Source organism: Anser brachyrhynchus (assembly GCF_964034855.1).
Source record: "Anser brachyrhynchus genome assembly, chromosome: 7".
In the NCBI taxonomy this organism is placed as follows: Eukaryota; Metazoa; Chordata; class Aves; order Anseriformes; family Anatidae; genus Anser; species Anser brachyrhynchus.
Genome location: NC_137701.1, coordinates 34,352,288 through 34,377,356, shown reverse-complemented (window position 1 = coordinate 34,377,356; position 25,069 = coordinate 34,352,288). Strand labels below are relative to the sequence as shown.

At 42.5% G+C, this 25,069-nt stretch overlaps 1 protein-coding gene and 1 long non-coding RNA gene across 29 annotated transcripts in view; one reads left to right on the top strand and one right to left on the bottom strand.

The window, feature by feature from the left end:
- The window catches only part of NCKAP5 (NCK associated protein 5), a 440,024-nt gene that overhangs the window by 177,982 nt on the left and 236,973 nt on the right, over positions 1-25,069 (top strand). For 27 of the 28 annotated variants that reach the window (XM_080599361.1, XM_080599367.1, XM_080599364.1 and 24 more), the window contains one exon: positions 12,353-12,426. In XM_080599361.1, coding sequence (XP_080455487.1) covers positions 12,353-12,426 — 74 coding nt within the window. Of the gene's footprint in view, positions 1-7,285; positions 7,487-12,352; positions 12,427-25,069 lie in introns of those variants that run through there. The other variant, XM_080599358.1, reaches the window with a different exon arrangement.
- LOC308197977 lies at positions 21,347-24,876 on the bottom strand. Its single transcript, XR_013953489.1, has 2 exons — positions 24,742-24,876; positions 21,347-24,622 (listed from the first exon to the last, which is right to left on the bottom strand). It is a non-coding gene; the product is annotated as an uncharacterized lncRNA (long non-coding RNA).

Sequence of the window (25,069 nt, the reverse complement as noted above, 5' to 3'; positions counted from 1 at the left end):
GGCTTCTGCAGGAAATTGTGTATGTCTCTGTTTCCCAAGAGAGAGACGTGGTATCTAAATATCACAAAGTCTGCAGTAGAGCAGAAGGCACACTAACATGACTCATCACTTGTTGCCATAGATTTTCCAGCCGATGATGAGAAAGATCTTTAAAATGTAATTCAGTTAAATGTTGTAAAGAACTTTTCCAGTAAGCCGCAGTTAATGACAAGAATTAGATTTGCAGAAATATAAGGGGTTATGCTTCTGTCCTCACTGTTAATTCACATTGTTTGACGTGGATTGAAAGATTCATGTTTAAGAAACATGGAAAGCTAAGTATTTCTCTTGTTATTTCACACATTAAATTAAGGACATTTTTAAAGATATACTTTTGAATGCTAACTAACAAGACAGGGTATAAAACAGAAAGCCATCATGTAATCTGAATTTTCACTATATATCCTACAAAGAAGCCGACAATGAATATTTATCTAAACGAGTGTTTTCAAGCCTTTCATTTTACAGTTTATATTTGTTTTGGTCTTATTTGAATAAATATAATGTTTTGCAATAGCTGTAACTAATATCTCTAGGCACATAACATTTGAGACAGATCTGCAATTCAGTGCAGCAATATTCAATGGCAGAAAAATTATTAGTGTTACCGGGAGCTAAATTACCACTTTGATTTCACCAATACCGCATTGTACCTGTGAATTCTAAAATGCTGAACAAAATTAAAGGTTCACTTTAATTTTTATGAAAAGGACATAGATTATCTTTAAATTGAGAAATGTCATTATATTTGTTGAGCATCTACTGTATATATGGCAACACTGAAGTTACAAGCGTTCAGAAGACAAAACATTAACAATGCATTAGACCACTTATAGAAGCACAAGATAATAATGATTATTAATACAATTGTTACATGCAAGAATTGAAGGGGGAGTTCTTTGCTTTGTCTGGAACACAAGTGAGGAGGAAAAACTACTAATTTCTGCTTTATGACAACCGTTATGTTATATTCTGTTACTCCTACACTTTACATCTAGCAGTGTGCATCCCTGTTCTCTCCGGTACAGCATCTCCCTGCTCCACATCTGGCTCCAGGCAGTCTCCCAGGCTGCCCTCTCCATGCATTGCAGCTGCTCTGTTTGTGAGCACGGGTCTGGCTCTCAGCTTTCCATCAGAGCTACCTTTAATGCTTGCCTTAGGTGCACAGCTATCTCCTGGCTGTGCGAAGGACACAGAGACGTGCTGCATGGATGCTTGCAAAATGTCTCCATCACTGAGGCCAACTGAGGAGCTGGAGCAGTGTGCCCATGTAAAAATCCATGCGTGTGCCTGAGCAGTCCTCAGTTATATCATTTTGCATCTCATCTAGTCCGTGTAGGCTCTAATCTTGTCACGAGCCCCAGTTATGAAGGGAGGCTGCTGGAGATGTGCGGTGGCTGGGATCGGAGCTCGGCGTGGGACACAGGGCTGCAGAGCTCTCGGGGAAAGTTAGCTTCCTTACACACACCTCATTTAATTGTTACCTGCAAGAAAATACAGCGAGGGTTTCAATTCTGTCTATTCCCATTTGCGCATGTAAATGCGCAAACCGGAGCCAATCCTGTTACATTTATGAATGTTTTTGTTTTCTTGAATATCTCATGGAAATTAGTGGGGATTTCAGCTGGATAAACGGTGTGATTTGGGCCCCAGCTTACAACTGACACATGCCTTAGGCTCAGTGGTGCTCAATGCTCAGTCAACACCCATGTTGAACAGTGCAGAGCCAAGCCCAGCAGTGACAGCGGGCAATGGATGTGCCCCAGGACGTACGTGAGCTCACGCAGCTCCCCGCAGCGAGGCTGCTGGCTCTGGTTGTAGTAAGAGGACAGACATGCAAAGGTCTGTTTGCATGGTAGCTTTTGATTCATTCCTCTGTACACAGAGTGAAAAAGCAAAGCAGTAAGAGGTGTTCAGGAGCTTATTTATGTGCACGTTCTGTCATTTATCTGCGTGTCCGTGTCTGCGTCGTACAGGTTATGGGTGGATGGGTGTCAGCCAGAGGCGTGCTGCTGAACACAGCTGGCCAGGAGGAGGCAGTGCCAGAAGCAGCTTCTGAGGAAAGGGGCTTTGCTACCTTTCTAACTCCCAGATGAATTTTTCTTGACTATAATTATTTGCATGCAAGGCGTTGCAAGCAGAGCCGTTGACACAAATATTAATTTCCAAAATGTGGAGTGTGGCAAAAGAGCATGGCAAAAGCGGGGCAGCAGGAAAAGGCATGGCCGCAAGAGAGACCTGTCTGGGAGGCAGGTCTCAGAATATTGCCCTCTCTCTGCTCATCTCCATTTTTTTCTCTTTTTTCCTTCCATACAATCCCTATCAGGTTGGTAATTGGGCTTTAGCTAAACGCCAGGTCACCCTGGTGCTCAGAGCAGGGGGTGGAGCTGGGTTTTGCCCTCGCTCTGTTTTGCCCAGTAACGCTTGGAAGCATTTTGGGATGATCAGATCGATACCCTTGTAACACTGCGTTGGACTGTTAGGTATTTTAATAAATTTTACTATGGACTTTCAATAAGTGAATGATTGAACTCAGCGTAGCTGGGTTTCCTGTATAGTTGTTTTTAAGAAGACATACAAACGTGAAGATGCACTTGATTTTTGAGTGTGTACCTTGTTCCTTGTCAGAAGTTGTCAGAATATATGTGAAGACAGCGATAATGAAGCAGTGAGAGGAAATGGTAGAAAACTTAAGGTCCTGATGTATTTGCTAGGATAGATGATAGCGGTTATTCCAGATGAGTTAACACATCTGACACATGCAGAGAATGAAGAAGGTCTTTATTTGTGACTACCGAGTGTCTGTAATAACATTAGAATGAGATTTCCCCACCTCTGCAATAGATCCCAGGAATGTTTTTTTCTCCTTGATATAACTCCTTGTCTTCAGTCAATGCGAGTCACACGTGAGTCCCATATGTCTACGTATGTCAGATGCCTGCAACCAGCACTTATGCTGTGTGTTCTGCTTGGTTTGTATTCCTAAAAAACATCAAGAAGCGATTCAGAAATTATAATTACCTGGTAATGTCAGAAATTGATTAATTAAATGCTCCAGTGTTTACCCTGCATCGTTATGACTGCTAACATTTCTGGGCAATTTCTTACAGCATCAGTGTCTTTGCTGGGTGAAGTTTATTAATGTAAATTGGATTTGACATAAACAAGACTACAGCTAATTATTTCACGTACATATACACATTCTGAACTCATAAAATCTGCACATCTTCTTGCACGCAGGTTTTTTTACTCTGTCTGTTTTTTAAGTTCCTACTGCCCTAAATAACACTGATGCCTTCTCATACGTGGAATTTCTGAGACACAAGCTTTTCTGTCACTCTGACATGTTCTTAACTTGCACACAGTCATTAATAACCTCGAACAACCGGGAACTGTCAGATGTACCACTCCACTAAGCCTTGCTTCGTCTTTTGGCTTTGCATGTCTCTGTATAGAGAGTTTTCATGCTGTCTGGGGACAAGAGCTTCCCGTACTCGAGGAAACGGGGAGAGCAGCTTCCAAGCCTGCCCAGGAGATGTGGTCAGGGCACAGTGGTGCAACCTGCTCATCCCCATCTCCTCCTTCCCTGAAAAAAAGCCTGCTTTTCCCATCTCCCCCTAAAATCCTTGCCTGCTACAATGGCCATGTTGATTTGTTTTTTGAAGCTTTCCAAGCTTGAAGAGCTCTCAGCTCTCGGCGAGGGTGAGCACAGCCCACAGGGCTGCCTTGTGCTCCTTCATCACCTGCCTCTGCTGCGTCTCATGCTCCCTGCCTGCTGGCCAGGATCAGGCCCTATGCAGTCCTCTTGAACGGCACTCACAGGGAGCTACACTCCAAAATAGATGGGTTTCAATGGAGATTGAGGGATTACCCCAAACACAAATCGAGGGCATCCACTTCTGTTTTGGAAGCACCCCTGGCGATGCTTTAGGGACACAAAGCTTTACAACCTTGGGTTTTGTTCCTGCAGTAGTGGTGTGTACCTCTGATGTATTGCTCACTGGAGCTGTTAACTGGTGTTAAAAGCTCTGTGACTTAGAGGGTGTCTAATAAATCCACATTTTTCTGGTATGATAGTATCCTTTCCTATTTCACAAAAATTATAGTAAATTCCAGTTAATGCTTTGTATTTGCTTTGGCTGATTTATTTTCTTTCAAGGAAAGAAAAACAACCAAAAATAGTGTGGATTTGTCTGTTGGACAAAATGTCTGGTTTCTTATACAGCCAAACAGAAGAATTAGCTCAATATTTAGCAGAAATGACAAAACTTCTCATCCCTATTATTTGCATATTTACATAGAGCCTTTGGGGACAAAGGAACGATAAAATTTTTGGAGTAAAAGATCTTGGTAGAAAAAAAATCTGTCAGGTTCTAGACACATTCTCTGTACTTACTCATTCCCATTCTCCTTTTTTCTGTTTTTAGTTATCCCTCCCTCTCGTATTTCATCCATCTTCTTGGTTTCTGACTTTACTTCCCGCTATCTTATTTTATATCATATCTCATTCTGCAAAATATTCCATTCTGTCAAATAAGCACTTTTTTGTTAATGGATCCCAGTTTGAAATTGTCTGCCCAAGTGCCTATTTTCTGTAAAATATTATTTTCATCTATCTGTTTGATCTCAGGAATTTTTCCTACCACTCACCTACTTTATCTTGGGCTGTGTTTCATTGCCCTGAGAGAAGAAAGCTGTCATACTGCTTTATAAATTGGCATTTGCCCTTTAACACAGCTGTTTCTAAAACCATTAACTGCTTTGAAAATGAGGGGCCAGAGAATTACACTGACACGGGATGCAGCACAGTGGTGTTACCACTGCCAGAGATCTTCCCGGCCATGGGAAGCCTGGGCATCAGCTGGACCTTCTGCGTTATTTTTATCTTGATCTTAATGGCTTGGGTTGCAAGCACTGCCATGTCCGGGTGATGTTGCAATGATTTCTGTGGCCCCTGCTTAGCCATCTGGTTTTGGTGAGGGAAGTTTGGTGTTTTCTCAGGGCACTGAGAATGGTCCTGTCCTTACAGAAGACAGCAGGTATTGCTTAGAAGGAAGGGGAGATACGTGCATCCCCTACAGGGGAGATGCAGCATTGTACTGCAATGAATTATGACAGGGTAGTGCTCACTTTTAACAAAAAGGGCTGAATTCAGCAGAGCCGTACTGATTCTGCCTGTCTGAAAACTGCTGTGCTATTTTTCTGTCTGAGTCTTTCATCAGGCTTCCCTTTGGAAAGCTGAAGCTATTTTTTGTCTTTCCAGCTTCACTCCTTAGTGTCACAGGAGCTGGGGTGCTGGGACTCTTCCCCTCGTTCTTCTTGCCTGCACCCATCATACATCGATTTACTGTAGATCTGCTTTAATGCAATTAACCTCAGTTAGGTCAACATTTGAGCTTTTTCTCTCTCAGTACCATTGCTGTCCACCTACCTGTTAGGATTTATTGCCCCTGTCCAAGCCCACATATGTTGTATAAGTGACATGAGAAATCACTGTAACTCCACAAGGGTGAGCAAACCAAACCAGCCAGCATCTGGAAGTCCGGGTGGTGCTGGTGGTTCCTGCCAAATCCCTTGTTCACTTCCCAGCTGTGGTTTGCTAAGCTGGGGGAGAGCTCACTCAGAATACTGGTCCCGACATCTCTCCTGTATGTAATCGCCTGGGAGTTACACGTAGAAAGCATCTTGTTGGAAAAGAGAAGGTTTTGTACAAAAATGTAAAAATTACAGCATTCTCAGGCCTCACTGATCAGCAGAGCACCCACGTTGTTGTTCCAGAGCTTGTGCTTCTTTGGGGACAAACTGGCAAAAACCCAAATGCAGTGGGGCTCTGTGAGTCTGGACATTGCTCCTGGGGGACGTCTCCTCTCCGCATCCCTGCCTGCAGCAGGCGCGGGGTGCAGGATCTGTCCATTAGCTAACAAGCTTGTGCTATTTCAAGCTTTATTAAACTCTGCTGTCCTCTGTGGTTGGTGACATTTAATAGGGTGCTGAGCGGAAACCAGGCAGCAGCAGGAGGAAAACCCAGCTGATTCTGATGAAAACAACTGGCTTCAGATGAGTCGGTAAATCAGCTTTAATCACTGCAGCTGAGATGTAATATGAACTGTTCACTGAGGCTTGAGTGATTTTAAACAATTAAGAAATTTGCTCAACACATTTATTAAAATAATCATTACTGTTTTTACCATAATGGTGTAATTCCACAGTACGTGCACAAGGGCTCTTGCCAGCCTTCTGCTCCATTGCAGACACTCTGAACGTACACGTTTTGTTCAGGCATTAATAAAACTGACAATTAAAATAACATGTTGAAATCAGGTAGGAAAATAATAAATTAGCAATAATGGCAGCTTAAAAATATCTGATTTGCTTAAGCTGCACAGTTCAGCTTTTGTTGCTGTTGAGCACGGACAGTGAGCAGCCTGGCCAGGTGTGGTATTGAAGGAAGCTACAGAAAAATATCTAATGCAAAGAGGTTTTTATCCTTTTTAATATGTGATTTATTTTTAGTGCATAGCTGAGTAATGTTGTATAACAGACAGCTCACTCAAATCCTCAATTATAACGCTTTCAGACATGCGAAAAACATAGTCCAGACAAGAATATGTATATATATCCTCTCGGGCTGCTGGAAAAAAAAGCCCATTTTCCATCAAAGGTTTATGCGGCAGGATGATAACAAAAATAAATATTTTACAAAATGTACAATATTCTCTGAAGGCACTCTCCCTAGATCTAAAGCCTTACCCCAGGGCACCCTTCCAAGATCCTTCAAAGATGACTTGTGTCTCCGCATTGGTGTAACAGCTCCCATCTCCCCCTTGCAGGTCAATCACATCCACTCTGTGCTTTGCTAACATCAGTTCCTAATTGCAACAGTCTGCTTTGGGCTGCAGACAGCTTTGTTGTTGTTCGATTGCTAATAACCTTTCCCTGTGAAAACATGACTTCCCCCGTTGGGGCAGATGACCGGGGCTCCCCAGGGCAGCTCCGTGTCCCCAGGGCCGGACGGCTCCAGACACTTGCTGCAACTTGTCTGTGCTTTTACCACCGTGCTCGTTCCCTGTTTTTCTCAACCCCCTCGATGACAAACGCCTTCCCTTGAGAAGCCTGAACCCACACTGGTGTTTTCCTGTCTGGTTTCAGATGCAAATATCTGAGGAGGAACTGGGTGCTGCAGAATGAGGGCTGCAAGCTCGGTGTCCCAACCCCATCGGGAGCAGTGTTAGATGAACCAGAAGGAGAACGGGAGATTTGGGGCTCTGCAGGGCTGCATGTGACATTTACCTTCCAGCCCCGCAGGAGGATGAGTGCTGGCCAAAACTAGCCAAATTTCCCCATTTTCTGCAACTCAGGCACCTCAGCTGTGTGCCCAGGGTGTATGCTGGGAGCTGCTTCAGAGCAGGAGAGCGGTGGCAGACGGGGCACACGCTTGGGTTTAGGGGTAAGCATTGAGGGGCCAGATCCAGACTTGGGTGCCCCAGTCCCACAGCAGCACTTCAGCCACCCACTGCCCAGCCAAAGCTTGTGGGCACACGCTGAACTTTGAGCACAAGTGGCCCTATTGAATTAAGTATGTAATCAAGTGATTTGCTGGATCAGCGACTGTATCCTTAATCCTTTTCACATATTGCTAAGCTCATTAAACTCTCTTTGATACCAAGCTGTGCAAGTTCCTTACGAGAGGCAGAGAATATGCGTTATTTCCTTAACTTGAATTTGTAACCTTCCAGTGAGGGAACCTGGTGTTAGGAGCCTGAGGTTGCCCCCGGGTTTGCTCTGTAACAGCGGATGGGAAAATGCTCCGTGTGCTGCACAGTTGTTGATACCCTGCCCAGCACAACAGCGTGCAGATGCCAGAACAAATACCCACAGAACCAACCCAAATACTGAGCGGTGCATCCCAGGCCTCTGTGGAGGCGCTTCATTTCCTTTCTCTTCCCTTTTTTCCTGACTAGCAGACTTTCCTGAGTTTTGTCCAGCTAACAAAGGAAAAAAAAAAAAAAGGCAACTAAGCATTACAAAGCTTGATATTTAGTCCTGTCAATAAGCCTACGTAGGTAGGCTCGTGCCTCAGCTCAGTGCAGTGACAATTTCGGTAAAGTGATTCTCTGGTTCTCTCTAAATTTTTCTAAATTAGATGAGCTGTTAAGTGACATTTGCGTAGCAGCTCCTCCTGGATGCCAGAATCTATGCAGCTGCTAGAAAGATTTCCTACCCTAGTTAAGCACGTTACAGAAGGTTCTTCCTTAAAACTGTGTAGTTATGTGCCATCACAGGAGGAGAGATGGAGTGGTGAAATCCTGGCTGGAAAGCAACCAACTTAGTTTTGCCACTGGGAAGAAAGGGGCAGGTTTCCCCCCTTTTTATTTGAAGGCTATAAGAGAAATGACTTGAGGCCAGGCCTCCTGCTGGTCCTGCAGGCCGGGGGAGCCACCGGAGGTGGGAGTGGGGCCCCGCGCGGGGCCTTGCTCTGCTCCAGTCTGGCAGGGATCACAGAATCACAGAATCATTAGGGTTGGAAAAGGCCTCCAAGATCATCTGGTCTGACCACCCCTCTACCATCACTGTCACCCACTAAACCATGTCCCCAAGCACCACGTCCAACCTTTCCTTGAACACCCCCAGGGACGGTGACTCCACCAATTCCCTGGGCAACCCGTCCCAATGCCTGACCGCTCTTTCTGAGGAGAAATGTCTCCTCTTTTCCAACCTGAACCTCCCCTGGCACAACTTGAGGCCGTTCCCTCTAGTCCTGTCACTAGTTACCTGTGAGAAAAGGCCGACTGGTTCCGCGGCCTGCAGAATCACCGTGTGATACCATCAGATTCATAACGGGCCTGGGTGTGGACTCTGCAGCTTCAGATAGTTTCAGAAATGTTGTCGTGGCCTTACATAGACCTGTCGCTTCCCAGGTGCCGAGCGCTCAGCCCTCCTACCCGGCAGTCTTTGTTAGGAACGTGCGCGCCTCTTGTGCAAACCTGGTGCCACTGTGCTCCCCAGGCCTTCTCTACCAGTTGATGGGGCTGTTTTATCAGTATCTAGTAAAAGTACCTGCTTTGTCTCCTTCAGTGGTTCTTACCCCTGCTCCGTTATGGGATCTTGGTTTTGTTTCATATGGAAGAGGTATTTTTCTTAACTACGTGTGGGTCTCTTGGATCCTCCTTTCAATAATGCAAACTCCTGAAGTCATGTACTTGTACCAGAAAATGACACTTTGTGTAATTTTGCATACTTCAGTCAGCCATGCTGCCCAAACCCTACACAGTGCAAGTATGCACACAACAGAGCAAGGAAGCTACAAAACACTTGTAATGCCCCTCTCGATGTGATCTGTTGGGAACTGAAACATGTTGGTACTTCACTAAACTGTATATACAGTCTTTGTGAAAAAGTGTGAGTACTATTTTTTTTCCAGATTTTATGTTTTCACTAAACATGCCAAGTTATTTTAAATCACAAAGTTGCTCTAAATCTCAAAGCACTGTGTGCTTCATGTAGACAAAATGATAATACTGGCTTCTGGTCCAGAATTCACAGAATTTGGCTTATTGGGATAGCTGATAACAGAAAAGAACAGAAACCTGGCCTTGGGAGCAGAGACCTTGCCTTAAGCAGATGGCTCGCTTTGGACACGGCTGGCACATTAAGGTGCTAGAGAGGTGCAGAAGAACGGAGGCACTTCCAATCGTGGTATTTATATCAAATCACGGCTGATTTTTTTACACTTTTGCAGACTGACAGCGTACATACTTCTGAGCTGCAGGTCTTCAAAGAGAAATAGAATAATATTTCTGATTTGCCACAGGAAAAACCTGACATTAAGGCAGGAATCATAGAGTATAAACACATAGCTTTCTTTTTCCCCATTGTCTTCATTTTCTTGTCCATATTTTTCAGAAAATTGCTTCAGAATGAGTTTTTCATATTATCATGATAGAATTATGCAGAAGAAAACTGCTGATCCTATCCTTGCCTTTGGGGCAAAGTGCACTGATGAATAAATCAGGAATATTGTTTAATATTACATTAAAAATATAAAGGTATTAGTAATAATTTACAACAGGTTCAATGTGGTAAAAAATAATAAGCAAAAAAAAAAAAAGACAGCCTGTTTTAAAGAACTTGGTTCTGCACTAACCATCATTATACATATGTATGGCATAATTTTTCTAAACTGTGATGTGTGTGTGTTACAGAATGACTTTACTTGTTTTGGCTTAGAAGAAGCTTGCTGCCTAGTTTATGTGGTGTACTCCGAGTGAAATGCAGCTCAGCTGATTAACAGGGAGAGCCGCAGCCCATGCTCGAGCCAGTGTCTGGTCTAAACAGCACTGGTATAAAAGCTGTATTATGAAGTTCATGGCATTTCTCAGTGTTTACATTTTGAGTGTTTTCTGAAAGTAACGTTACAAAATATGTCTACCTACAGCGGTTAGGTTAAAATTTAAGCTTGGGGCAAGCACAGAGTTTAATGTGAAGTTTCACGATATGCGGAGGTTTTCAGGCAAGGCTGCCTTGTAACAGACGGCAGCAGATGCATTGCACAGCTCCCCAGGAGCAAGGTCCTGCTCTCGCTTTCTTCAGAGAACTCCTGCCCATGCCAGGTAGCACTGTTGTGTACTGTGGTACCTTCGGGGAGGATCTCTCTCAGCCAGACCAGCCTGTGGGCAGAAACACAGTGCGTGACGCCCTACCCGTGGATCCCCCACTGCTGGGAGCACCCACTGGCACCCAAAGGTGCAGCCCTAGTGCAAGCACAGCTCCTGTGAGGGATGGCACAAGCCCCTCACTGCCTTAGCCTGGCTATCTTCTGCCTCGGGGCAGAGCTGTACCGCTCAGCAATGACGGGCACCCATTGGCGGGCGTGCTTGCATTTATGCACAGGAAAATATTTGCCGTTGATTGTATGGATCTTACGTAATTCTCTACTTTATACAGAGTATTAAAAGTTTAATAAGGTTTCAAGAAATATTGTATGACTGCCTTGTACTATTACCCAATCACTTAGAACAGTTTCAGTCCCGAGAAATGAAAATGTACATTTCTATATAAATTATGATCATTAGAATCAGCTAACATTTATCTCCAGCCTGAGAAGACATGATGATGTACTGTCCCTGTGGTAGCTGTCTCATATTCCTGATTATAAAGATAAATGGCTAAGAAGAACCAGCTGCTTTGCAACGAAAAAACATATTTGTACACAGAATAAATAATAATACTAGCAAAACAACCCCTAATACAAACAGGAACCCCACAAAGTGGTTTTGTGATAAGTCCAAAGCTATAAAATCAGAGCTATAAAACCGGACCTTTTGTCTCCAGAAACTGTAGATGGATTCTTTCCCGGATGGCACTCCAGTACTTGTTATTTTCTGAAGTATGAGGTTGGAAACATATATATTTTTTGTGAGCTATTTCAAGAGAGTTACGTTATTACTGATAGGTTTTCAGAATAATAGTAATGTTGCTGTGTTGTTACCAATGTCATATGAATATATCATATTACATCACATGTTATTCTGTGGGCTCATTCTGAAATATGTTATATATATATAGCACTCAAGTTGCCTTCCTCCTGGAAATTAAGTGGTGTGTTTCTGTTACTGAAATATTTCTCTGATGATCATCTCTTTGCATTGAGTTTAAAGAATAGGCTTCAATTTTAAAAAGTACAAATTGTTCATCTGATCATGATTATTTATCAGAAGTTTGGTGTAGACACAAATACAGTATCTTTCATATAGCTGATATTACAAGTTATAGCATCTGCAAAAGTTGAACTGGAAAATGATATAGGAGTTGAATTATAGCTCCATTTTCAAATAGGGTACATAGTATAATATTTTTCATACCAGGCACAAAATAAATATTTGAGTCAAATATTCAGTTCACTTTGATATATACCTGAAATAAACAAAATGTACACCAAAATAATGATAGCACCAGAGCACTGATGAAAAGTTATTTTTCAGTCCAAATCCAACGTATATAATTCTGGGCTTAGAATATGGATATGTATTTATATGTACTCTAATTTATTTGAGCTGCTTGCATATCCTCACTGACTTTCATCTTCCCCTCAGATAATCACTGAGGAGTGTGTTGGGCTACTACCTTACTCATTTGGAATGAATAGAAATTTGATTTTAATCTAGATTTTTCATCACTGGGACTTGTGTGTACGTGGGATAACCTTGGGTGTAAAATGAAGGTGGACTCCACAAACTATGACTGTGTCTTTCACTCAAACATTTACAAATGCTTTGAACATTGAAGAAATAACTTTTGATCCTTTTTCTTTTAGGAATATATGGACTCAAACAAATACATAGAGCATCTAGTGACTCAGCTGGAGGAACAACGCTGGAATTTATGGAGGCAAGTACGATAGACATACATCTTTATTTATGTTGTTCTGTTGGAAGAAATACTCCACTCCATAGTTCTTGATTTCAAATAAATGGTTGGGTATTGAGTTTCTGCACTTGTAATGTTTTGCGGACTGTCTCTTTACCGAGTCTTACCTAAATGAAATAACTCAGTAAGGCATCACACACCAGTTGAACTTTGATACTCAAGGCAGTTAAATACATGCACAGTTTTCTCGTTCTATTTTCGAAGCAGTGGATGCTAACTCTATTTCAGATTCTTTTAATTGGACTGAATTTAATAAATGCTGTGATATTCTTGAGTATAAGCGTTTTGGCACAAAACCCAGCATAACAGCATTTTAGATAGTGTAACAAAATTTGAGAGTTTCAAAACTGAAATAAACAAGGTTTTAAAATTTTGCAGTACTTTTGATAGTCCAGAATTTTCTCTTTCTTCTACATTCATATTGCTCAGTGCAGGTTGCCCAGATTTAACTCCAGTTTAAGCAAATCAGCAATTTCCATATGCTAATGTAAAACTAGCGGTCATTTCTACTCTGCCATACAGCAACTGTGATAACTGCACCAGCACTTCTGAAGATCTCCTCAGAATTTGTGTTCCTCTGGTACGATGGCTGTAGGACCTTGCAAATCTCTGGGCATTTGTCCAATCTAGTAAATGTCATTTACTCATAGGGGTAGGTCGTCCGCTCTCTTGCAAAAAGGTGCTTGCCTCATTGCAGACCCAGTTTCCTCTTTACAACAACCATTTTATTACATAATTTACTTCAGTAGTTTTGCTGCTGTTTTACTGTTGATGTCTTCGTTGGGTAGGACAAACTGTTGTGCATTGTTTGCATCTTCACAAAATTTATCAAGTGTCATTTCTAACTGTGACACCTTGGCACAAATACTGAAGATTCTTTAGGTATTTCTGCAGTACTGATCTCCTGCTGTATTTCAGGGCTGTTCTGATGTAAAATGATAAAGATAGCTGAGAAACTACCTAATCTTCAGAAGCCTCAGAAGTCTCGTGCTCCTAATGAGTTAATTATCTCTTGATCACTTTTAAACTAATTCTTCCAGAATTTTATTTTATAGAGAGTTGTTATCAAGCTGATATAAAGAGATCTGTATGACAGCACTTTGCAGTATTTCCTTGTACTTATGTTTACTTAAGTATGCAGTATCTCATTATTAACTGCTCAGTATCTCGTATTTTTATAGTTAATAGCTAGATTCATATCTGGAATAACTTTTAATACAGAAGAAATGGAATAATACCAGTGATGAAACTAACTTAACATTCTCAATCCATATATTTTTAAATGCAATATTTGATGTAACATTTTTTTTTCTAAAGGCATAGAAGAGATGACAATCTATTAATACATATTCAACTGTAAATTAATCTTTATAGATTAATTTAATCTTTGTAGACTAAAACCTGATTCTCCTTAGTTCTGATCAAGGGAAGACGTAATGATCTGTCTGATTTTTCAGTTGAATGCCTATCATGCACAGAAAAAGTAGCTTTGCACATGACAGTACTAGTTAGCATGCATCTCACAAACTTCCTGTCCTGGAGGATATAAAAGTAGTGTTACAGCATTTACAGCGTATGGCATTTGGGATTTCAAAACTGAAAGTTTGTGTGTAATTCCTGCTTTTTTTTTTAAAAATAAAAAAAATAAAAGTAGTCAAAGTAATTGGTACCAAAACCATAAATTTACCTTTAAGATCACAGCATCTGGGAAATTGTGTGAAGGTTGTAACAATGTATGTGGAAGACAATGTAGTGGTTAAATATAAATGAAAAGTAAAAAAATTAAGAGATGAAAAAGTCTGAAAAGTGTCAGAGAGCAACATTATTTTATTAAGAACAGACATTTAGATGTGGTATGAGAAATCAGTGGTTTCGGAAAACTCAAGACTAATTTTTGGTTTTGATATTAATTTATGTTTAATATTATTTTTATGGTGTATTGTCACAAAAGGTTAAGACTTAAAATGAGCCCTAGAAGGTAAACCCTTCTGGTTTGCCAGTCGTCTTTGAACACTTCATTTCTCTCTTTTAAATCTGTAATATGTTTCATGTGAGGATTATGCTAATAGCTCACACGACACAAGGGCAGGACTAGACTGTCTATAGGCAGACAGATGTCCTAATAAATCAGCATGGACCTCTTCTCAGACTTCATTATGCTCTTGATTTGTGACTACCACAGTTTTAACCTGGTGGGTCACTGGGCGCTGAACCTGACACTGACCGATAACCCCTACTTTACTCTAGGCAAGCTAATAAAAAGGGCAGACACAAATCCTCAGCGCTTAGCTCCTTCAGTGTTGCTTACAGCCGGACAGATTTATAGCAGCCGGGCTAAGACTGAGGAGACTAAAGCCGATGTCATGGTGCGCATATCAATTTTACATTTCCTTTACATTTCCACATGTACAATGGGACCCTAAAAGACATGCGGGGGCAAAAATTTCTTTTCATTTTAGAGGAGTACTGTTTATCCATGGCTTAAGCATCTGCTGTCGAACATTTATTGCTGTAATTGCAGTCCCCGGAGAACTGGCTGTGGTTAGGTCACGTTTTATAGCTTTCTACTAAAGCAGGCCTTTAGCCCAGCTTCGGAGTTCCTGTTCTTAAAGACCTTTGCAACGAGCGGAGGTACCCCACTAGCACATGGACACGTGGGCTTTCCTAACATGTCTTTTCTGGCACTGAGGATCTTCCAATAATTATTTTCACCTGAAGAACGATGAATATGGCAGCACGCTCGAGTGGTCAGCGGTTCCCCCCGTTTCTCTAGCTTGTTCGAATAAAATAAACTTATTTGATGTGAGATAAATTCAACTCCCATTGCTGACATTTATCAGTGGAGTTACATGAATAACGCGTATCAGTGTACCAGCTTGAGCCAGAGCACTGCTTTACTTTAGATTTCTCTGCCCTATCGTGTCTGGAAATAACTTTAAATAGGACAGAAAGGGGTCATGGGCGAGGGATGCTCCTGCAGTGGCATTTCTCACATACTCATTTAATTCTCTTTCTAATCTGGCTGACCTGTATTACTATGTAGCATCCTTTATGGCAGAATCACACGAAGAAACAATGTGAAAGGCAGAAATTTGCTCCTCCAGTCTTTGCTAATTGACCTTGACAATAGATCATAATTTTTTATTCTTGACACTTAGGTCAATGACAGCAATTACTTGTTCCCTTAACAGAAGGAAGAATTTCAGCACAGGATGCTCGTCGAAATATGCAAGGGTCAGGTCCTGTTCTTAAGGACTTTCACGGGAACTTTATTATTAGTGCTCCTGGAACCGGGACCAAACCTTCAGTCTGTCTTGGTGAAAGCGTTAGGATATACTGCATATAAAGCATGTCTGCTTTTCAGACATGACAATCATGAAACAAACCGTGGAGCAACAACACCTTATTACCTTGTAAAAGTAAGGAAAAACACAGAGGGGGAGCACCACAAAATTTGCGAGGACCAGATGGCATCTCACTGACTTCATGTTTTAAAAACAGTTTACTAAATAGATTTGCTCTACTTTCATCTCCAGCATTAGCATGCTTCTATGCTCCTGGGTTTAATGCCTGTATACTAAAGAGGTGCCAAGCATTAAACAGGTTGCTTTTGCTGTAATCACAAACTTCCATTGGGAGACCATAATTGCTAACAAGCAAAATAACTCTGCAAGAATTCTTAATGGTAAGCACAGATTAAAATAACAACTGTGATTAGCTTTAAACTGCTTGACTAGAAAAGGACTAATCTTGGGGGAATAAGTTGCACGGCAAACAAATGAAAACCCAATGTATGATATTACAGTAATGAAGGCTATGAAAAAACCCAAATGCTACCCCAGCTACGTAAGGTCATGCTCTGCACAAATATCTTTTTCTTGTCAGGGCCTTAGTAACCTGGTCTGAGTGGAACTAAGGTCAAAGCAGCCAGATCTTGGGGCTGCAACCCCAGTTTAACCCTTTCTGGAAGCTTCTTAATAACAAAAGTTGCCTCTGGTCTATGATGCTAACCTGAGTTACAGACCGTATGCAGGATCTTGCCAAAATGCTGTTGTAGCCCATGACCAGCTGGGATTGGCTTGGATCGGTTTGGTTTGTAAGAGCAGGAGGTTTCCTTCCCGTTTGCTTCTTGTTATTCAGTCCCCCTGCCTCATCCCACCATCTAGCCAGTGGATAAAGCCACGAAAAGGTGTTTTGTGCTATAACCCATTAGCACCTGCCTATCATCTTTTTGTCAGCGTTTTGGTTGTCGGTGTTTTGGGTGGTTGTTGTTGAGTTTTGATTTTGTTACAACCCTAGAACACTGAAGAATTTAGCATAATGTTATATTTGTGAAGTTCCCTCAAACACTGATGTATTTCTTTCAGGAAATCCTTTGAGTTAGGAGGTGAGGCTGGCAGGGGCAGAGCACAGTTTATTTTGGCACTTTGAAGTCATCACAGTTGCTCAGATGTTTCCAACTAAAATTACAATATCATGTATTTGTCTCTCTGAAGCTGGGGCTTCTGATTTGTGCCTTCAACGTTTAAAAATAAAACAAAACAAATCACACAATATATGGCTAGGAAATACATAAGGCTACATTTCTACCAAAGATTAGTGTTTGAAAATGCGCATTAGGAGACAACCAATTAATAATGTATCCGATTTCTGGCCAAATGTGCTTTTCTTTAGACGAGTGTAAATTTGGATGGTTCAGTGAGCAGTGCATGTGTAGCTACCAGGTCACAGAAAGCACTGCCATTGTATGAGCAGTGAATGAAAAAGACTCGCTTCCTTTGAATCCCTGCTACAGTGCCTGTGTCATCCCATGGCTGTTAAAGATACTCTTCCATGACTGAGCTGGATGAGAGTAACGTGAGTAACTGGGACATAGAAAAGCAGCCATTTTACTGTGATTGCCATTTAGCCATATAAATCGTATTTCTAATAGGATCGCAGAAAAGTAAGAGGTAGTAGGTTAAAGATCACAAGTGAACCTCACGTAGTGCATCAGTCCCCTCTAAATACTAACCTCCTAACAAAGGGAAAAGCTTGGCTGGAAGCTAGAGCACTTGTTGCAAGTTGCAGGGAAAACTGCGCATTTAAGGGAGCATAATTTAGCTCCGTGTTCAGATCAAGACTGATCACTGCCTTTTGAACAAATAACAAGTCAAATAGATAGATGCCTTACTAAAGTTTACACCTGTTCAAAAGATTTTATCAGGTGCACCAATCAGTCAAATAACACAATTGTCCACAACTGATTAAAGTTAACAGTCACTTTATGTGCAATCTGCCTGATCAATAACTAAATCTACTCTGGCAGCAAGTCATTGTAACACTAACTGGGCCTGCTTTTGTGGAGTATTTACTAAGTTGGCTTAAAATAAGGACAAATTGATGTGCTGTGCTATATGAGAAACAGGACCTGGGATGGTTTCGGTATAATAAATTCATGAAAAGTATTAATTCTGAAGAATGCATCTCAGCCCGTTTTCTTTAATCGGAGAAAACTGCCATTAGCACTGCCCATCAGTGCCGCGGGAGTCGGGGGTGAAGCATCAAGCCTCGGTTCCTGAAGTCATTACAGAAAGGGTCTGGAACCATCCGAATATAAAATCATCACGGTGCGAGCAAGTATCTCCATACCTATGATAAACTACCCAAATTGTAAGACTGCAGACAAAAGATGGAAAATGTTCTTTAAAAAGTAACTCGGTGTGCTCATGTTTATGAAATGAAATAAATTAACCAGAGTTAAAATGTTAATAACATTCTGTAATTAATTAGGGACTGGGCTATTTTTGCACAGATGTACGCTTTTCTTAATAGCAAGACTGCCTGAACCAGGAATTGATTTGTTTCTCTTAAATTAAAAAAATAGAAGGCCTTGAGCAAAATATATTCTTTAGATATATTTGGTAGAATAAGGATCACAAATGTTCCCTACCAAGTTGAAAGGAAAAAAGAAAAAAAAAAACCTCCAGCAGGGAAGTATGCAGAAGGTCTATTTGACATATGGATGTTTGTTAAAAGCAAAATGCATGAACGGCCCAGAGTAAATTAGATCCTCATTTGTATGCTGGGAAATGAAATGTATAATCTTGGCACGGCTCTCTGTTTGTTTTACATTTCTATAAAAATGAACTCTTTTGTGTATGCAGATACACATATTACCTTGGTGGCTCTTTAGGTCAGGAAGAAACGGGATGCTTGGGGCTGCTGTTGTCTGACCCTGCCCAGCACCCTGCTCCAGCACAGGCACGCGGCCGTGCTCCAGTCCGAAACTGCCACCCTGCTCTGTGCTATGAATCCAAGTAACAGATCAAAACACCCGACTACAAGAAATGAATAGCAATTAGCTGTTTATCTCCAGTTTATCTCGCCTGTGTTTAGAAATCACACAGTTCCACATGTAAAGTTATGTGTGATCTGCTTTTATTATTTCGTACCGAATATAGTCTTCTGATCCCACTGGTGGCTAGACACATCCACGCTTACCGTGTTGAATCATATTTAATTCCTCAGATAATTCCAATGATTTCACTGGAATTATACATAGAGCAAGGGATAATTTGTACGCGTGACAGTGACATTGCCCTGAAGTCTTCTCGGTGACCCAACAGCAGCAGCATCTGTACGCTGTGGCGCTGTTTCCTATTTGGTAGAGGAAAACACATAGATTTACATCAAGGTAACAAAATGACAATTTGTGCTGTTATAAAACCAGGATTTGAAACGATATTTTAGCAAGGAGCGGTGCGCAGACACAGGCTGTGATAGGGGAACCTTGTCAAGAGGGTTTTCCAGGGGTTTTTGGAGGGGTGGTTGAGGGGTGGGTGGGCTTGAGCACAGAGAAATGGGCAATTTACGAATCCGTAATTTTTAAAGGAATGCCACGTCACTGATGTATTTCACTAATGAAGTATTTGGACAGCAGCGCTGAGGGCAGCGTCAGCCGAGGCCCGGGAGGAACTGCACGTGAAGCCATGCGAGTCACGTTAGCAGCTTTCCCCGTAAATCAGTCCCACTTGTGGAAGTAAAGTTAAATAATCATGTTTAGCATTTCTACTTCATTCTGTAACGCTCTACCATTTTTATTTCTTCTAAATTACACTAAAGCAAGGCTTTAAGACCCCACGTAAGAACAAGGCCTCATTGTTTCAGTCCCTACACAAAGTGAGAAATGCTTTTCATCCCCTCAGCCCCAAGGATGAAACCAGAAATAACATAATTCCCTTCTTACAGAGGAAAGTAAAGTTGTGAATATACTAAGTGATGGAGCTTATAGAAGAGATCTGTGTCTAAGCCAGGAGCTGAGCCGAGTTGTTCAGTGTTCCAGTTTGGTGCATGAATAATAAGATTTTATTTCCCATGTCACGGTACCGCGTGTCAGCCTGCCGCTGCTATCCGGGGAATGAAGTTCCTACAGCACTGCCTGAATCTTTAAAAGGTTTTGCAGCTTAAAGCAGGCTCGGTGACAACCTTATCCCGTGCTCTGCAACCGGAGAGCATTTTCCTGTGTGTGCAGCTCACAGCATGCTGAGGTGTGGATGAGGAGCCCCATCTGAGGAAGCGTCCCCTCCAGCTCTTGTCCAAGGCCCCGCTCCACAGTGCAGAAGTCCATTGCCAATGATCTTTGTCAGGAGGTGGGCATTCGCGAGGGCAGAAGGAGAGAAGAGTCCTACCCTCTTCTCTTAAGACAGCTCATTTTAACGTACACGGATGTTGCTGTGCTGGTGCAAAGGATTTTTACTGCAGACAAAACCATGGATCCGACTGGGGCTCTTAAAGCACAAACACCACTTCAGCTGAGCACAGGACACCTGGGCAACACAAATATCCCTGTGACATTGTCTCTTCCTGTTACCTAGCAGGTGAAGCGAGCTCTGACCTTCCGACTGCTACCTTCCTGCTGTCCCCCCAAGACTCAGCACCCCTCCAGGCTTTGCAAGCGCTGCACAGCTCCAGATGCACTGGAGGGTGTTATCGTGTTAGATCACGTCATTACTTTCTGAAAGTCTCCTTTAATTCTGCAGGATTTGGCTGCCCTCCTGTTCGCACACATTGCACGGGACCCAGAGTACACTTCTGTGAATGCTGCCCGCCTTCTTATATTAACAAATTAATTTTTTATTGCTTTATTTGTTAATAAGAGGGCATCACTATGGCAGTAGCAGCCCATGTTCTGGGATACGGCCCATTTGCACTTTTTTTTTTTTCTTTAATCAGGAATAAATTCCAACATATTCTGCTGTAGGGAAAATATCATGCATTACAGCATAAGCCTATATAAACATTATTGTAATGGGTTCCACTAGGGACAAGGTTTCAAGTATAAGGCAGTATTCATTAGATATTAAAGACCTGAGCATATTTTTTCTTATTTAAATCAGCGCAGCTCAGAATTTGCAAACTCTTGCTTATGTAGAGATTCCCCAGAGATTTTGGAAAATGAATAAAATCTTGCAAAATACAGTCCTCATGGTCTCATTACCACCTGATTAGCTAAGCTGAGTCTAGAAAGTGTAACGTAAATATGCAAAAAACAGAAACCCCAGATTAATTTCCAGCACAGCTTAGCAGTCAGGAGATACCAGCTTTGGCAGGATATGTGCTGCAGTTTATGTAGCACCTCTGAGGACGGCAGAGGAATGAATGACCCTCTCTGCTTCCCCGTGCTGCCCGGAGAGGCTCATGCCCAGTCCCGGAGGAGGCTCGATGCTAGTTTGATGCTACTCTCAAATTCTTCCCAGTTCAGGCATATTCATGACAAAGCCATAATAAAACAAATACTGTTTTTCATTCACTTCAGTGGAAGCAGATTCTCAGACCTCCACCAGGCGATTTGGGAGCCTTTTAAGCCCTTTTGAGCAGTAAGCACGTACAGCGTCGTTCCTGTTAGGCCGCCTGTATGTTTATGATCTTCCTCTCTTCCTGGTTGAGGAAGAGAGATCAAATGCAAAGGAAGGACCTATCTTCCTGCAAAGTCCTGAGAGAGATCGATCCACAAACGCAGATCAAAGCTGTAAGCACTCTGAATCTGTCTGCTCCTTTTCTCTAATAACGCTGGTATAAACGCTTGGGGAACCGGCTAAGTGCTGCTCTGCTGCCAGCGCTAGCAGCAGCAGGATTTCCTTGCACCTCTCTGCTGCAGCGTGGAAACGTGCAAATAGCAGCACTCGCGCCTTTCTTCAGACGTTTCAAAATATACACGGAATTCCCACGTAGAGTCTGAATTCTGAATTGCCATTGACTTTGACAGAAAACTCACGTGGCATCCGACTGAGGCTGAACCCAACAGCCCGCAGCAGGAGCTGGCAGCCAAGGAAGCCAACCCAAGGCAGCAGCGGGACCACAGCTCTTCCCGTAGCCCTTCTGACCACCTTGGAAACCTGCTTCTTAAGGACTGGAGTGCTCGGGTGCTGCCCTGTGCAGTGATGCTTTATTTCAGCATGGGGAGCTCAGTGAATGCCAGCTATCTATTGTTGCAGAGCTCAGGGTGAAGCGGCTTCACCTGGCGGGCTTCCCAGATCTGCAGGCAATCATCTCCGTAGCTGCACTGAAGCCCCCGAAAGTGCAGAGCTGCCTCAGGTCTCACAGCACGGTGTTTGGCGGTGGGCTGGAAGAGCAACTGTGGCGGCAAGTGATGCCAGCCACGCGATTTCTGCCCTACTCGTGTTTTATAGTTTTGGAACAGCGTGCATTAAGTGCCGGTAACCTTTGGGTATAACGCCTGAAAATCTAGTAGTACAGCGCTGGCGTATAGTGTCAGTCCAATGTAAATCATTATCCAGTACAGAGAAGTGAGTTAATAACTGTGCCTTTCTGCAGGCTTTTTTTCCCCAGACTTCCAAATAGCAATTTTCTCCCTGAAGCACAGACCCTCTTGAAGATGACGCGGTCATTTTGGTATCACTGATGCCAGTGCACAGAGATTACTTCCAGCCTGTCAACGTGTCTCCTCTTTCCCAAGTATCTCCCGTTTGGAAGAGCTGCAGAAAGCAGCAGTAGGCAGAGGTAAATCACCTCCGTGTTTTTGTTATGCCAGTTAAGAACCAGAAGCCAGTCAAAGGAACTGTCTGTCCTGTCTTTCACAGTTGCTAGGTATCTCTGAGAAAACGATAAAATTCCTATACTGGGCAATTTCAGAATATGCCAGCTGCTAGGTTTCTATATTTAAACTATGGCTACCATTAGTGTATCTACTTCATTTCAGTGTTCTGAAATATGAGCCTTGTATTTCTAGTGTCACTCCAAAGCAATGGTAAGCAAAGTCATGAATTTGGTTTGAGGACCAGTGTATTGTCTTAAAAATGCTAGATAAAACTGCACAAACCTGGGGTCAAGGAATAATTAACGATTTGGGTCATGTACGTACTTACTGGTGTGTATGAATCCGAGATACAATTAATCTTAAAGAGACACAAAGAACATTATCTCAGCTGTCAGGACCAGAAGCTCGATATGCATAAAAATAATTTAAAAATGTAATTACAGTTTTAAGTTGTAGATGAATACTGGTTCTTTTTAATTATAAAACACTTCTAGTTATAGAATAGGAGACCAACTCCATTGTTCTTGATTTCAGTGGATGTAAGCTCACGCCTGAAAATAATTAAGGAACTGGCAATATTATTAATTTTTAATTCTAGTAGTCCCAGCTTATCTAGCATACCTGGTAAGATCACTCAATGACCTAACACCTGCGGATTTCACTAGGTATTTGAGGAAACCAGAGTTGTGGAAAGATAGACGTGTTTTTTAAATAAATGCTTTCCATTCAGTAATTTACAACTGACTGAGAGAGTTGTTGACTAGACTAGAACTGTATTTTAAAATCTGCTGCATCAGACTTAGGAAAGGCTCATCATTATGCCAGTGATTTTCCTGCGCGTTGAATATTGGATGCAGTTCGAGTTCCCCGCCTTGGAAAAGGTGCAAAAGAACTGGAAAGGTTCAGAGGAGGGCAGAGAAGGGCACGCAGAAGCACGAGATGATGGCTCTCATTTATGGAACTACCCGGACTCCTCGGTCTGAAGAATCAGGAACTCAGGCAGGGGAGCGAGAGATCTGAGAACGTGAGCTGCATGGAGAGGAGCAGATTGTCTGCTGCTTCTTTCAATACATGCAATACACGGTATCAGATGAAACTAACAGGTGGCACGCCAAAAAACAAATGAAAGGAAGAGATTTTTCATGCAGTAAGTAATCAGGCTTCAGAGCCTCTGCAGCAGGATACTGCGGTCTTTAAAGGTGTGCGTGGGTTCAGCTGGAGGCCGGACAAAATCACGGCACACAGCGAGAGGTACTGAAGGCAGAGAGGGCAAGCTTGGCTCTGGAAGTCCCCAAGCTCCCAGATGGGTGGGGAAGCAGAAAAGCATTTTGTCCTTCTCTGGACATTCAGTTTTTGCCACTGCCAGAGAAATGATGCTGAGCTACACAGACGCTTCAGTCGGATCCGGTGCTGCCGCTCCGATGTTACCAAAGCCTCAGAAACATTTAGCACTTGCAGTTTGAATCACTAATTATAAAGGAATCTGAACAGGTGATTTAGATTGATTGTGCAAGCAACAGGCATTACAATGTGATTACATTTTATTGGAATGTTGTTATTTCTACTTAAACAGAACATTAACATATTTTAAACTCAGTAATTAAAACCTAGCTCTCAGGAGAGTTGCTCAAGGTGTTTCCCTGCACAACAAAGCAATTAAACACATCAATTGACATTACTCCAGTAGTGTGTGACTGCTGCAGGATCCTGGTTTAAGCCATGAGAATGAATGAGAAATCAGAATCCATTCGGAGAACCCCAAATTGACTGGATTTAAGGACTTTTTAGCTACCATTCTGCCTAGCTCCCTTCTCATGTTTCTTTGCAGCTTACTTTTGTAGAGTTTTGTAGTATTTCGAACAGGAGTCATGACTAAATCATCTACTCTGATTCTCAGTGGAGTACAGGCTTTATACTTTACCCAGTTATACTGAATGAAACCCAATGACTTTGGTTAGCCCAGGACTCGCCATCGGCCCTCAGAAAACAGCAGTTGCATCTCTCCAGGAGAGACCGAGGTGCCAGCATAGGCTGCTGTCCTGGAGAGGGCATTTTCGCTTTGGCAGGTTCAAGCAATGCTTGAGGTTCCCATTCACACTGAAGAAAGGGATTCCCAACCTGGAAGAAAATCTGCATTAACAAAGCTGGCTGTCAGTTTATTTAAGACACAACAGCCTGGCTGCAGGATTGCTCCCCGTACCACCACATGGAGAGGTTCCTTCTGCAAAACGTGCTACCTTTACAGCCAGTAAAATCCGAATCTTATCTCTGATGGCGCATTTAGTTCCAATGATGCAGTCATTCTGGAAAGCCCGTTGCTCCTTTGCTCCGCCACCTCCAGATTCAAAATCTAGCAAAACTAACTTCATTTTTACGACCTTATGTCTCCAGGACTTTTTATGTCTGATTCCCAGACGCAGCCCTGGCCCTCACTGTCCCTGGGTCTCAGTGTAACGGGGTGGACCTACTCAGCACCCCGAGCGCCCTGCGCTTGCGTTACTACAGAGTGCCTCAGGTTCTCACTTCCCGAGGCCTCTACCTTGCACTTCCACTAATTAAACCCGA